The following is a 12548-nucleotide window of genomic DNA, read 5'->3' on the forward strand; positions in this document are numbered from 1 at the left end:
TGTGGTTTGGTAATTGTTATCTTCCTATTTGCTTTTTGGTAATAGTGTTGTCTGTGACCTTTCACATTCTTTCCCTTTTGCCCGTGTTTTCCCATATGAATCAGGACTTCATATTCTGTTCCTGGCTCTGCCACTATGTCCTGGTATAATCTTGGGGAAGTCATATCATTTCCTGGGTATCCTCATTTGTAAGATAAGGGATTTGGTGCTCTTTAACCTCCACCCCCAACATCCACTTTTTGTTCTGGTGTAAATTTTTTGTTATTCTTAATGGGCTCTCAATAAATGTAGGTTATCTGTAGCTCTGTTCCATTTGTGGCTGGTAGCAATTTACATTAACTAAATAAATTACCTTTGAAATACTTCTGATGATTAACTTTGAGATAAACAGATGGTATTGAAATGTCCATTTTCCATGTCTTGTTTATTATAATATTTATGCTGGCTGCATCACAGAGTTGTTGTGAGGATTACTCGAAATAATGTTTGTGTCTCACGTGCTTTGTAACTGAAGTTCTATACAAATTTGAGTTATTATTGTTGTTTGGCTGTTTTATTTCCCTTCCTACTGCTTCTTTTATTGATAAACTTCCTTTGGTTTCTTCTAGTTGTTCCAAGGATAATAGGTACCTTATCACCAGAGAGATGAATGTTGGGAAGTGAGCTTTTTGGCCTCAATTTGAAATGATCCTTACTTGGTTCGTTTGGTTGTTTTGCTCCTACATTATACAGAATCTTGGAAAACTCTTTTTCTTTTCTTCTAGAAGGGCCAACCTGGTATCACTCAGTGGGTAACAGCATGCAGCCAATTGACACCCTTATTTCTTTCCCAAAGACAGTGGCTCCAGACATCCTTTGGCATTTTCCAGGTAAGATTTGTTGTTCTCCTGTTGGTATGCAAACCTTAGTGTTTGTGTCCAAATGTCATGTATTTATAGATTAGTCAACCAAATCCTGTGATGTGAATACCTCATGGGGCCCCTTTTAGACTTCTCTGATGCCAGCCAGCCCAGGACTCTTTCCTATAGTGTGGTGTCTTGGGTGGTGCTGCTAATAAATACCCCAGCCCTGGATCTTCCATCACCCAGCTCGAGAGACCGGGCTACAGTCTGATGACTTTTATTATTAGGAATTCCTTCCAGATATTCAGTTGAGAATCTACTTTTCTGCTTCATCTCACTGATGCAGCTGCTTAGGAGCTAAGATTTTAAAAGGGCAAGGAAATCTAAAAGTGCTTCATTCTACATGAGAACCAGCTAAAACCAAATTTAGTGTAGTGCAGTGTTTAAAGATGCAGGCTCCCTTCCATGGAGGGTAAAACAATCTTTTCTTCCATGAGCCCTGGGTATTTATTTACAATGAAGTCCTGGCATATTGTAATTCGCTGTCCCGCTACATATATAGGCAGTCAATCTTAGACTCACAGAACCAGAAGTGGAGAGGCCACAGAGGCCATTTTGTCCACTCTACTCTTTTTTGGACTGTTTTTTTTCCTTCCCTCCCCTCGCCTTTCCTCTCCTGTCCTGTCCTTTCTTCCAGATAAGGAAACTGAGGCCCAAGGAAGTTAGGTGATTTGCCCAGCTTTGCGCCGGTACTAAGTGTCAGGTGGGATTTAAACCCAGGCTCTTGGGCTCTAGAGCCAGTGTGCTTCCCTTGTTCCACACTGCCCCCGTTCTTCACTTGCAGAGAGTGCACTTGCCAGCAACACTTAGTGGTTGTTGCAGCATAGGCCAGTCAGTTAGCCTGTGTGCCTCAGTTTATTCATCTGTAAAATGCCAGTAATCCCTGCATTACTTACCTCACAGGGTTTGTGTGAGGAAAGCACTTTGCACACCTGAAAGTGAGTCATGATGAAGATGGTGTTGAAGGGGTTATCTTTCCAAAGTTCTGATTGTAAGTCAATTTGAAACTGGCAAATAGAAGCATGTGTTTAAGTGGGAGTTAGTTTCCTGGCCTCTAGCTTCCAAAGCCCTTTTTGCCCTTATTGTAGTCGAACTATAAATTGGGACCTTCTCCCTCTTTGTTAATTGAAATTAGCAGTCAAGGTGGTGGTAATGTTGTGTAGTAGACATCTAGTCTTAGAGCTAGGAAGGCCTGGGTTCAGGTCCTGCCTCTGACACCTTGGCTTTGTGACCCTGGGCAAGTCACTTTTTCTTTCACAACCACCAACAATTCTCTTTAAGATTTTAAAGTTCCTGGGCAGCTAGGTGGTGCAATGGATAGAGCACCAGCCCTGAAGTTAGGAGGACCTGAGTTCAAATCTTGCCTCAGACCAAACACTTGACACTTATTAGCTGTGTGACCCAATTGCCTTAAAAAAAAAAAGATTTTTGTGTTCCAGAGTACATCTTAATCTACATTGGTAGAGGAGGTTAGCTCAGTGGGAGTTACATAAACCAGTCAAGTTCAGTTAGAAAAAAATCAGGATTATGTGTATTCATTGAAAATTCTAACGTTTACACAAGGTATTCACTAAAGGTGACATCTCAAACTAATGAAGAAATTGAGGCCTGCTGGGTATAAGTGACTTGCCCAGGATCATAAGAATTTTTTGGAATAAGTTTTGGAGCTGGAGCTCAGTTTTTCTGACCTCCAGGTCCATATCTCTCCCCACCACATCATACTACCTCTATAAACAAACAAACAAAAGACATATAATGTGTGTGTGTGTAGACAGTGGTGAGACATCAGAAGCAGAGTAGGAAGATAGTAACTCGAATGAACTCGGGTTCTGCCGATTAACCTACTCCTTGCTACTCTTGCCAGTTGTTTGATAACAGATACTGTTCTTTTCCCTTTCTCTTCTATGTATCCAAAGCTTATCTTTCCATCAAGGCCTGCTTCATCAGTTCCCTAGAGACTCATGTACACTGCTCTCATTTCACTGAATTTCTATTGAACCCACTGTCACAGTCGCACATTTAGAAGGAGTCTATATAAAGTGCTTTTCAAACTTTAAAGCAATGTATAAATATCTGTGATTAGATGGTGATGATGATGCAGCAGCTTTTATGTGAAGAACTCTAGTGAGGGGGGAAACCCACTTCCTCTGGGAGATAGCCCACTCCATTTTAGGAAGGCTATTAAATGTTAGGATTTTTCCCCTACATTAAGCCTAAATTTGCCTTACAACTTCCCCCAACTGGTCCTAGTTCAGTCAGTCAACAAGTATTTATTAAGGGCTCTTATTCTGTGGCAGGCAGGCAGTCAGGCACTGTATCAGGTGCTGGGGATTCAAAGACAAAAGTAAAACATTCCTTGATCACAAGAAGCTTAAATTCTATTAGGGAGAACATCTTGTGTACACATAAAAAGAAACTACAAGGTAGTTTTGGGAGGGAGGACCCCAGCACTTAGGGAGATCAGAAAAAAGCTTTGTGGAGAAGCTGACACTTTAGCCAGATTTTGAAGGAAGTAAGAAATTCCGTGAGGGAGAGTTAAGGAGAGAGTACGTTGTAGGCATGAGAGATGGTCAATTAAAAAGCATTGAGTCCCATATATGAAGAACAGCAAGGAGGACAGTTTGGCTTAACCAGAGAATGTAGTTAAGTCAACAAGTATTAATAAATGCCTACTATGTTTCATGTACCAGTTTGCTAAGTGCTGTGTGGAAATAATGTAATGAGACTGAAAAGGTAGATAATGACCAAATTGTGATGGGCTTCATCAGTCATGCAGAGGAATTTATATTTTCTCCTAGAAGCAATAGGGAGCCACTGGAGTTTGAATAGCAGAGTTATATGAAGAGATTTGTACTTAAAGAAAATCACTTTGCCATCCTGTCCTACAGGAAAGTAGAAGGAGAAAGGAATAAGAGAAGGAGGTGTGATAGAAGAGAGGGCAGATTAGGGGAAGGGGTATTCAGAATTCCCGCTGTCTTGGGGTGGGGGGAGGAGCGAGATGGGAAGAAAATTTGGAACTCAAAATCTTGTGGAAGTGAATGTTGAAAACTAAAAATAAGTAAATTAATAAATGTTTAAAAAAATCACTTTGACAGCTGTGTGGAGAATGAATTGGAGAAGGGGAGAGACATGAGGTGGGGAGACCAATTAGGAGATTATTGAAATAGTCCAGGTAAGAGGTGGTTGAGATCCTAAACGAGACTGGTGACTTGAGTAGCGAGGATTCTGATATAAGATGCTATTGAGAGAAATGACAAGATTTGGCAACTGATTGGTGTGAGTGTGAGTGAAAGTGAGGAATTGAGGATAACACTGGGGTTTTGTACCATGGTAACTGAGAAAGGTGGTGGTGTCCTTGACAGAAATAGGGGAAATTGGAAGATAGGTTTGGCTTTTGGGGGGAAGTTCTCTTTGAGACATGTTAATCTCTTTTAGATTTTCTGGGACATGCAGTTTGTTTTTGGGGGAACATCCAGTTTGAAATGTCCGATAGTCCACCAGTGATATAAGACTGATTCTTAGAGCAGAGACTAGATGTGTAGATCTCTAAGTCATCTGCATAGGGCTGACAGTTAAACCACTGGAGCTGATGAGGTCACCACATTAGAGTGTATAGAGAGAGAAGAGAAGAGGTATTAGGATAGAGCCTTTCTTTAAACCCACAGTCAAGGAATGTAATATGGAGGATAAGCTGATAAATGAGACTGGAATAAGCGATCACCTACAATTGAACCTGGTGGTTTAGATCAGTGCTTTCTTAAACTGTGGGTCGTGACCCCATATGGGGTTGAGTAACTAAATGTGGGGGTTGTGAAAAATTTGGCAACAGTAAAAGGTTTTTGAATGTGCAGTTACCAGAAATTAATTCAAAATCAAATACGTCATGAATCTCAGATGTTTCTGGCAGCTCTTGCCCGTGTTGCACCATGTGACTTCACTCCAGCCTTGGTTCTGAGCACATAACATGCATGCTTTGCACTGCATGTGCCGTCATGCTACACAGTGCCAATGAATGCTGCCAGAAACGCCTCAGCTCAGATTCAAGACTATTGTATGTTATGAATTGCAGTGTTTTTACTGTACATACAAAATTGTTAAATGAACTTTGGCTTGAGATTAGGACAGAATTTCCAACAATTTCTGAAATGGCCCTAAACATACTTCTGCTATTTTGTACTACATATTTATGTGGAGTGGCATTCCTAGCATTGATGATTATAAAATCAAAATATCAGTCAACTCTGGAAAACTTTGAAGATGCTCCACGTCCTACAGGATCAAATATTCCACCAATATTTAATTCTTTATGTAAAGATAAACAAGCACATCCATCTCATTAGTATGCAAATTTGCTTTCAACTTTAATAAATAGCAAAATTATATATGTACCAAAGAATTGTTTTAAAATAAATTTCTTTATGATTTATCAGTAAATGTTTGATTTGTATGCTTATTTTGTATACTTATATACCCAGGGTTGTATAAAAATTTTTTGGGCGAAAAGGGGTTGTGAATGGAAAAAGTTTAAGGAGCCCTGCTCTGGATGTGGTCTGACAAAGGCAGAGTATACTTGTCTTACTGTAACCTATGGTGGTGTCTCCTCACATCTCCCCCAGGTTGTACTTTTTTTTTTTTAAAGGCAGTTGGGGGTTAAGTGACTTGCCCAGGGTCGCACAGCTAGTAAATGTCAGGTATTTGGTCTGAGGCCGGATTTGAACTCAGGTCCTCCAGATTTCAGGGCTCGTGTTCTGTCCATTGCACCACCTAGCTGCCCCCCCCCCGTTGTACTTTTAAGGTTGATTTCTGAACTCAAATGTATGACTTTACTTTTATTCCTGGTTTTTATTTTTAAATTTATTTTAACATTCTTTCCTTTTTAAATTTTGAGTTTCAGATTCTTTCCTCTTTCCTTCTCACCCTTCCTCACACACTGAGAAAGTAGCAAAATGATATCAATTATACTTGTGAAATCATGCAAAACATTGCAAAAATAAAAAAAAGTGTGGAAATTATACTTCAATTTGTGATCAGTTTGTCAGTTCTCTCTCTGGAGGTGGATAACATTTTTTTCCTCATGATTCCTCTTGTATCATTGTATTGATCAGAGTAGCCAAATTTTTGACAGTTGATTGTCATTATAACATTGCTGTTACTGTGAACAGTGATCTCCTAGTTCTTCTCACTTCACTTTGCATCAGTTCATTTAGGTCTTTCCATGTTGTTGTTGTTGTTGTTTTTTCTGAAACCACCTCTCTTGTCATTTCCCAGAGCACAGTAGTATTCCATCACAATCATACATCCCAACTTGTTCAAACATTCCCCAGGTGATGCACATCCCCTCAAAATCTCCAATTCTTTGTTACCACAAAAAGAGCTGCTGTAAATATTTTTGTACATATAGGTTCTTTTCCTTTTTCTTTGATCTCTTTGGATTACAGACCTAGTAGTGGTATTGCTGGGTCAAAGGAAACATACAGTTTTAGAGCATAGTTCCAAATTATTCTCCAGAATGGGTGAACTAGTTCAGAACTCTACCATCAGTTTGTTAGTGTTCCTATTTTTCCCCAACTGTTCCAACATTTATCATTTCTGATAGGTCTAAAGTAGTAGAGCTGTTTTAATTTTCCTTTCTCTAATCACTAATAATTTAGAGTATTTTTTCATATAGCTGTAGATAGCTTTGATTTCTTCTTCTGAAAACTGCCCGTTTATATCCCTATTAAATTTCTTCTTATTTGATTCAAACCAACATTGTAGTGAGTCAGTGGTTCATGAGATGTTATAAATTCAGCAGAAATTTATTAAGTAACTAACTATGTATTAAGTACCTGGAATACAGATATGAAACATGACATAGGTCCTGAACTCAAAGAGCTTATTGTCTACTATATTATATTTCCACTTTTTTGAGTTTCATCACCATCTGAATAGCTCTTTGAGGACAGACTGTCTTTTATACTTTCTTAGTATTGCTCAGAGGGCCTAGCAAAGTGCTGTGCACATAGTTCATGCTCAGCAAATACTTATTGATTAATAATCTCTTTTATGATATGATTTAGCAATAGATTTATTCTTACATTTGGATTTTGGGTGAATATGTGAAGAGAAGCACTCTCATTTTTAAGTTTGGCTCCAGTTAATAAAATTCCTGACTATCCACTTTTCCTCCTAAATTGTCAAGACACCTTCAAGCACTGTATCTGTCCTGTTTTACTTTGCCTCTATGTCTCTTCTCTTTCAGTTGTCTTCTGTATTAGCTGTATGACATTTCTGTGAATATGCTCAGTGGTTCCAGATTTGGGTGTATCAAAGACATTTAAAGATGAATGCTTTCCTTTAAGGGTTGAGATAGAAACATTGTGTGGTAGTGGAAGGTTAGAAGGAAAAATAAATAAATGTACATATATGAACGTAAAAACTAAGTGTTGTCCATTTTATACTTACCATCTGCTATACTTAACATGGTGTTAGAGAAATGTCAGTTCATGAATAATGATAGGATGGGGTAGGGTGGTACAGCCACAGCAGGAATCTGTTGGCTACTAGTGGAGATGCTTGGGGAGACAGGCCATTTAACCTAATGGAAGAGAACATAGCCAAAACCCAAGCTAGGTAGAACCACTATTAGTTGTGGTCTTTGAACCTGTTTGAGTGCTTTGTGCCCTAGTTGGACCATTAAATTGATGTATGTGATGTAATGTGAGGTGTTCCGTGTTTAGTCTGTCCTTTACAAAGCCTGTTTGATACTCATGAATTAAAGCATAGAAGTCCTTGGGACAGACCAGAAGAATCCTGACTAATTTTTTAATAACTATGTTTAGAAGAATAGTAATAGGTGATCTCCACAAATGAAAATTCCTTCCTTCTACCCCCCCCAGGTGAAGATTAAAGAGAGGAGCAGTATTTTCATTCTAAATATTCTATTCCTCTTGGACTGTTAACTATTCAGATCCCAAGGGAGGAAATTCTGACCTGAATTTTTTTTCCCCTGGTGTTAAGATTAGTACTTTTCAAAATGTCTATTCCTGATCCTTACCTGCATTAAATTCTGGAACCCTGGGCTTGATCCTTCTGATTTTCCTGCCACTGCTGGCAATTATCTCTATGTGTATGACTCAGAATTATAAATCCAACCCAACCCTCACCTATAATCCTGTATCATCAGTTGAGCATCAGATATTTCCAAATGGATATTTCATAGAGATCATAAACTCAGCATGCCCATGTTGTATTCTTAGCAGCTTCTCCCACCTGGCATTTTACTTCCATCTCTGTGTCTTTGTACAAGTTGCCTCCCGTGCTTGGAAGGCACTTCCTCCCCAAACATGTTCCTTAGAGTCCCTAGATTCCTTCTGAGCTCAGCACAGGAGTCACTTCCTACATTTGACCTTTTGGAATACCCCATGCTGCTAATGCCTATTCCTGCCTTCCAAATTACCTTACATTATTTGCTTCTAAGTATGTATGTTCTTTTCTTGAATAGAATGAAAGTATCTTGAGACCAATTTTTGGCTTTCTCTCTCCTACAGCAGTGTCTGGCACATGATAGATACTAATCAGTCCTCTTTTGTTGGTTTATTGGTAGTGAGCAGAGATATACTCCAGAGCTTCCATCCCTGACCAGTGTAGGAATGGCTCTGTGCAGAAGCCATTTAACATTAGGAGTGAAGACTTAAGAGTTGTTCATTTCTTTGATCATTTTCTTCCAGTGGTCCCAGAAGAGCCTTTCCCAAGTGGATGGTGTATCAGAACAGATCATTGGAATAGGCCCACAGCCAAACAGGACATATCATACTACAGTCCAGGTGAGTAGTCACATATATATATTGTAGTGTTCTGCTTTAAAATCCAAAATACTGACATAGTCGTGTACCATTGGAAAAATTCTTTAATGGAGGATTATGATAAATAAAGGAATCTGCTCTTTATTTTTGACTGGGCATACTACTTGTCTTTTAGAAAATCCATATTCATTTGTAGAGACTGTAGATTTTTATCAGAAATCTTTACCATTTTGCCAAATACAATTTTTTCGCTACTTTGAAATTTTATTTCTGTAAGTGTATAGGTTCTTTTAATAAATTATGTGATGGTGACAGAGGCAGCTGGGTTGCACAGTGGATAGAGCACTGGACCTTGAGTCAGGAATACTTGAATCCAAATCTAGCCTCAGACACTTACTAGCTGTATGATTTTGGGCAAGTCACTTAACCTCTGTCTGCCTCAGTTTCCTGAGCTTCAAATGGGGATAATAATAGCACCTACTTCCCAAGGTTGTTGTGAAGATCAAATGAAATAATATTTGTAAAATGCTTAGCACAATACCTGGCATATGGCTTCTTCCTGTCCTCCTTCCCTTCCTCTCCTCACTTCTATTGAATAGTTTTTAAAATACTTTTTGGCTGTCTTAAAAATTATTTCCCTGTCCATTTTTTTTATGCCAGTAAACATAACATTCTTGCTCTGAGAATTGTTGATTGGGAACTGGGGTTAAGATTCTCTCTTTGGAGAACTCCCTTCTGTGGAGCTTTCCAATCCTGTTCGAAAGAGCCTTGTTTGTTATTGTTCCTGGGGCGACGGGAGGGGTGGCGGGAGGGAGGCAGATGGATATACAGTGTTTGGAGGACATTCTTCAGATATCTACACGTTTCGGACAGGTGCACTGGATGTTGGATGCCAAAGAAATGAGAATTTAAAACCTAGGCTTGGAAAGTCAAAAAAACTCCCAGCAGAATTTGGTTGGAAGAACAAAAGCTTTTTTTTCCCCCCTCCACCTTAATGTTTTCCCTTTTCTTTGCTCAAACAGCTTCTAAATTCTAAGGACTCCTCAAAACCCATTGAAGAGAAGGTTGGTGCCCTTACAAAGATAATAGAAGCCATGGGATTCACAGGACCATTGAAATACAGTAGATGGGTAAAGTCCTTCAAAATTTGCTTTGTATTTGACTTTCTGCTCCATCATAGTTTTGTCTTTTTTGCTTTCTAGGTATTGCTTCTCTAGCCAGTCTTTCATACTTTTTCTGTTTCCCTGTCTTTCTCCACCATTCAAGTAAGTTAGGTCTTAAACATGTGGGTTATTGAGTACATGGGATGGAAACATTTCATTTAGAGTCTCCCATGGAAATGTCTTCCTGCTACATGTGTAGGAAGCCTGGTGCTTCTCAAATCCCTGATGTGGGACTTAGCTGTTTTGAGTAGATCCTAGGGCACTGGTTGGTGCAGTTGTTTTGTTCTTAATACGTTTTGCCTGTACTTTTGTAGAAACAGCCAGCTTGAGGATGGCACCATTACTATCCATGTGTGGCGTGCTTGATACTTTCCGGATGATTTTGTGTAAGGTTTTGGTACCTTTTACTTTTCAGAGTTACTTAGAAGGGGATGAAATAGAACCCAGCTTACTTCATAGCAGGGATAAGGAAACCTGTTGGCTGTATGCTTGTTGAATTGAACGTGAATTAGAGATGTTGGGAGAGAAAACAACTTAAATCTAATCAATGTATATTTGTGGCAAGCGCTTCATTTTTCTTTTTCCACCATGAGGGGATGGAAGTCAGGAGAGGTAGGAATAGGGTAAGAAGAAAAAGAAAACAGGGTTATTGAATCATGTTTCTCATAAAAGCTTAGAAGAGAGCAGAAAGAAGTACAGATAAGCAGGTGAGCTTTGAAAAGCTATGAATTGAATTTAGTATGTACTTAGGAAGAAACTCAAGCTTACATAATAGAGACCTGTAGTTTCATGTGAAATCCTCTTTTTCTGTTCTACTAGGTATATGGAAATTCCTTTTTGGGTGGATTTAAGTTAAGAATGAAAACAAATTTTTTAAAAAGAAATTGATACTCAGATTTTAAATTCTTGTTTGACTCATGCTTGTACAAATCATAGTGTGAGAATAGTGTCTGGATATCTTAATTGATGCTGTAGTATTACAGGAAGATCTACTGGATAGCTTTATTTAAGTTTGCTAAGGCTGTTTTAAATAGGCCAGTGATGGCTTTCCTTTCCTGCACACTGTCATCTGGTAATATCTATTAATTGGCACTTCTGCTCTTACAGTAGTTGGGGGAGGGTGGTAATGTGAAGGAGGTATAATTGGGGCTAAGAATTGAAGAGCTAGGGTGCCATGATTGGTTGGAGTTTTCTTGTTCAGAAAACTGAGGTGAGTCAGGAGGAGCTAAGATCCTGCTATTGTGTTTTTACCTTGAGTGCCGTACCCTGTTGCTCTGTAACCATCAGTCAGATCAGTCCTGACTTTGTGGTGCAACAGGGAAACTGAAGGCTGAGGGAAGAGAGCTGGAGCAGAGGAAGGTTACATATAAAGCACTTATTGAAATGATGACATTACTAATTGTTCTTGGTCCACAAATGGCCAATAAGCTAGCTAGGAGAGTGGATTGTAGCTGATGAGTAGTATACTGTTACTAATACAGAAACATAATTGAAAGTAGTTTGAAGTCTGGAGAAAGTTAAGAATACTGACAAAAACTGAAGTTTTTGGCAAAAAGGACAAAGTAACTTGGGAAAAGACTCCTTCAGGCTTGGATTCAAGAATTAAATTTGGAAAAGGGCAGCCGTAACATTTTGCCCAGGAATTAATGCATATGCCTATTCTGTTCTGCTTTTATTTGAGAGTGGGAAATGAATAAAATAAGCTAAAATAAAGTATTGATTAAAGACAAAAAAAGAACCTCCAAGTTGTCATCGTTTGTGGAAAGATTCAGCCCAATTTTCTACACTTTTGGTGCACTTCATTGATGTTTATAATATTAATGAAAATATAAATATTATAAATATAATGAGTGCTCAGAAGCACTCATTTTTTCAAGTGCTTTTGGGGAATCAAAGGAAGATGGAATTATGTTGAGTGCTTTTTACTTCATGTCAGCTCTTCAAAAATTGGGAATCTGTGTGTAATTTATATGATAACTAAGAAAATTCAATAACCAATGCCCCCTCCCCTTTGCAAAAAATAAAAAATAAAACAACTCTTTTTCTTCATTTCCTTCCAGATGACTATAATTAAGATAGTTTAATTTAGTTTTGAATGATTTATTGTGTAACAGCCAGAGAGAGGGTGAAAATAGATGAGTGGGATACTTTTAAGCTAAAGGAATGAGAAGGAATTAAAGTAAGGGGAAAATGGGAAAACAAAGGAAAAGTAGAGGAGAGGCATGACAGAGAGGGGAAAATAGCATATCAGATCTCTTGAGGGTTGGGGAACCTTTGGTTGCTTCAGTGTGCAGTCTATTTTTCTTTGTCCTTCCTTATTTATATTTCCTAGGGAAAAGATAGGTGATATTTTGTTTTGGAGATTATTAAGATACACTCTGGCTTTCGTTGAATGGCCATTAATAGGCCCAGCCGAAGCCTCTGTGGCCTATTGTTTAGGTATTGATGGTTTAGAATGAGTACAAATAGGAATTGTTTTCTCTTCTGGCCAGAAACTCTGAAGGTCTTCCCTGCCCAGATTAATATCTTTGTACCATCTTTTGCGCAGTTCATACCTGGCCCTTAGTCATTGAATGGGCACGCCCTCTGACAAACTGAGATCTGGGAAAGATCTTAATTTAAAAAGGCCAAGGTCACCCACTGCATCCTGAGCCGTGGCCAGTCTTCTTGACCTTTGTCTTGCCACATGACTCCAGTGA

General features: G+C 38.8%; 1 protein-coding gene across 1 annotated transcript in view; it reads left to right on the forward strand.

Moving 5' to 3' along the window:
• UQCC1 (ubiquinol-cytochrome c reductase complex assembly factor 1) overlaps positions 1-12548 on the forward strand; it is a 129602-nt gene that overhangs the window by 25998 nt on the left and 91056 nt on the right. Inside the window, 3 exon segments of the mRNA XM_020998682.2 lie at positions 765-869; positions 8612-8707; positions 9709-9816. Of these exon segments, the coding sequence (XP_020854341.1) occupies positions 765-869; positions 8612-8707; positions 9709-9816 (309 nt within the window).

The sequence above is a fragment of the Phascolarctos cinereus genome, unplaced genomic scaffold, assembly GCF_003287225.1.
Source record: "Phascolarctos cinereus isolate Bilbo 61053 unplaced genomic scaffold, phaCin_HiC Scaffold_2;HRSCAF=192, whole genome shotgun sequence".
NCBI classification, from domain to species: domain Eukaryota; kingdom Metazoa; phylum Chordata; class Mammalia; order Diprotodontia; family Phascolarctidae; genus Phascolarctos; species Phascolarctos cinereus.